This window comes from Gavialis gangeticus, unplaced genomic scaffold (genome assembly GCF_001723915.1).
Source record: "Gavialis gangeticus isolate Ggan-Ray unplaced genomic scaffold, GavGan_comp1, whole genome shotgun sequence".
NCBI lineage: Eukaryota > Metazoa > Chordata > Crocodylia > Gavialidae > Gavialis > Gavialis gangeticus.
Window position 1 is genome coordinate 21,805,168 of NW_017729015.1, and position 1,451 is coordinate 21,806,618.

Sequence of the window (1,451 nt, forward strand, 5' to 3'; positions counted from 1 at the left end):
CCCCCCCCACCTGGCTCGCCCGCCCCGGCCCTTCCCAGGTGCTGAGGTGGCGCCGCGGACGGGCCCGGCGGTGGGTCCGGCCTGGCTGAGGGCAGAGCGCCGCCCTGCGCCGGGTGCTCGACGCCGGGCCGGATCCTGGGCTTCGTCTCCGGCAGAGCTGCACCTATGCCCGCCCCGTGGGGGGGTCTGCCGCACAGACTGGACTGGGACCTTCGCTGTCACGTCTGTGCCTCCAGCCCCGACTGGACCCTCTCTGCCGTCCGGGGCGCTGGCGGACGTCCGGGTGCCCTGGCTCCCACGCTGCGACCCACGGGCAGGCCGCTTTGGGCACGCAGCGCTTCCCGCCACGCAGGGGGACACGGGCATCGTCTTGCCGTGAGCGCAATAGCGATGGATGCTGGTGAAGTCCCAGCACCAGTCTGGCGTCCGAACAGGCAGCGAGAGGGGATTTAAAAGCAAAGCATCACTTGGTTTCGGTCCCTGCTGTCACATGGCTGGTTGTGGAACATCGGCTGCACTCCCCTTACTTTGTTAGTGATGTCCAGCTGCCAGTGCAGGGTTAAGAGCGAAGTCGGATGTTTTCAGGGATTTGCAGGGGCTTAGAGAGGAGCCATGCTGCAGTCTCCTTGCAAAGCTGGGAGAACAGATCTACCTATGAAGCTGTCTGCCATGCAAATGCTGTGTTACATTTCAGTAGCGACTAGTGTCGAGAGGTTGAAGTGAGCCTACGATTGTGAAACTGCTCTGTGACTAAACTCCAGTTGTTCAAGGTGTTGAACTTGTTTCTAGTTCTTTACGGCTTCTGAAAATTAGAAGCCAGTTTGTGTAAACTCTTGCGACAGAGTAGAGTCGCTCTTCTGACCATTTGCATCTCAGCTCGGGTCCGTGGTGGGGATAGACTCACTGCTGGTCCAGTCCTTGGCTGTTGTCCATGGAGCAAAGGACATGGACAAATGCATGTTGTAGCTGCTGTAAGAAGAGAGTGGGCAGCTGCTGTTAGAGAGTCAGTTAGGTCTCAAGAGCCTGTAGCAATATAAGTGAGCTCAGTCGCCCTGATTTTGATGCTGGAGGAATCGGGATTAAATGTCTTGCAGGTGCTGCGGATGCTGCTGTCACAGTTCCTGCAGGTCAGCCACAGCATTTGGCACTTCAGACAGATGATGGGTCAGCACAGGGCCGTGCTCTTTGTTCCTGGGGAATGCACAAACCCAGGCGTTTGTGTGGAGATAGCTTTACATGCCTGCTCGTAGGAAGGAGCTTTACTCACCTGTGTGACGGCCTCAGAGCCTTCCTGCAGCTCTGACTCAGTGCTGTGGAAATCTGTGTGACTCTTGCAGGCAAAGTGGTTGGGAATTTATGATGAAGACAGTTAGGGAGAATTTTGGTGACTTTTAACTGTGTGCTAAAACATAAAAGGAGTTTTGCTTTCTGACTTTGCTCATCAGCTTCTG

General features: G+C 56.3%; 1 protein-coding gene across 1 annotated transcript in view; it reads left to right on the forward strand.

Annotated features, from left to right (window-relative positions):
• The window catches only part of LSM10 (LSM10, U7 small nuclear RNA associated), a 7,419-nt gene extending 7,040 nt beyond the window's left edge, over window positions 1-379 (forward strand). The window contains exon 2 of the mRNA XM_019512101.1: window positions 237-379. Coding sequence (XP_019367646.1) covers window positions 237-379 — 143 coding nt within the window. The remainder of the gene's footprint in view (window positions 1-236) is intronic.
• The last annotated feature ends 1,072 nt before the right edge of the window (window positions 380-1,451 follow it).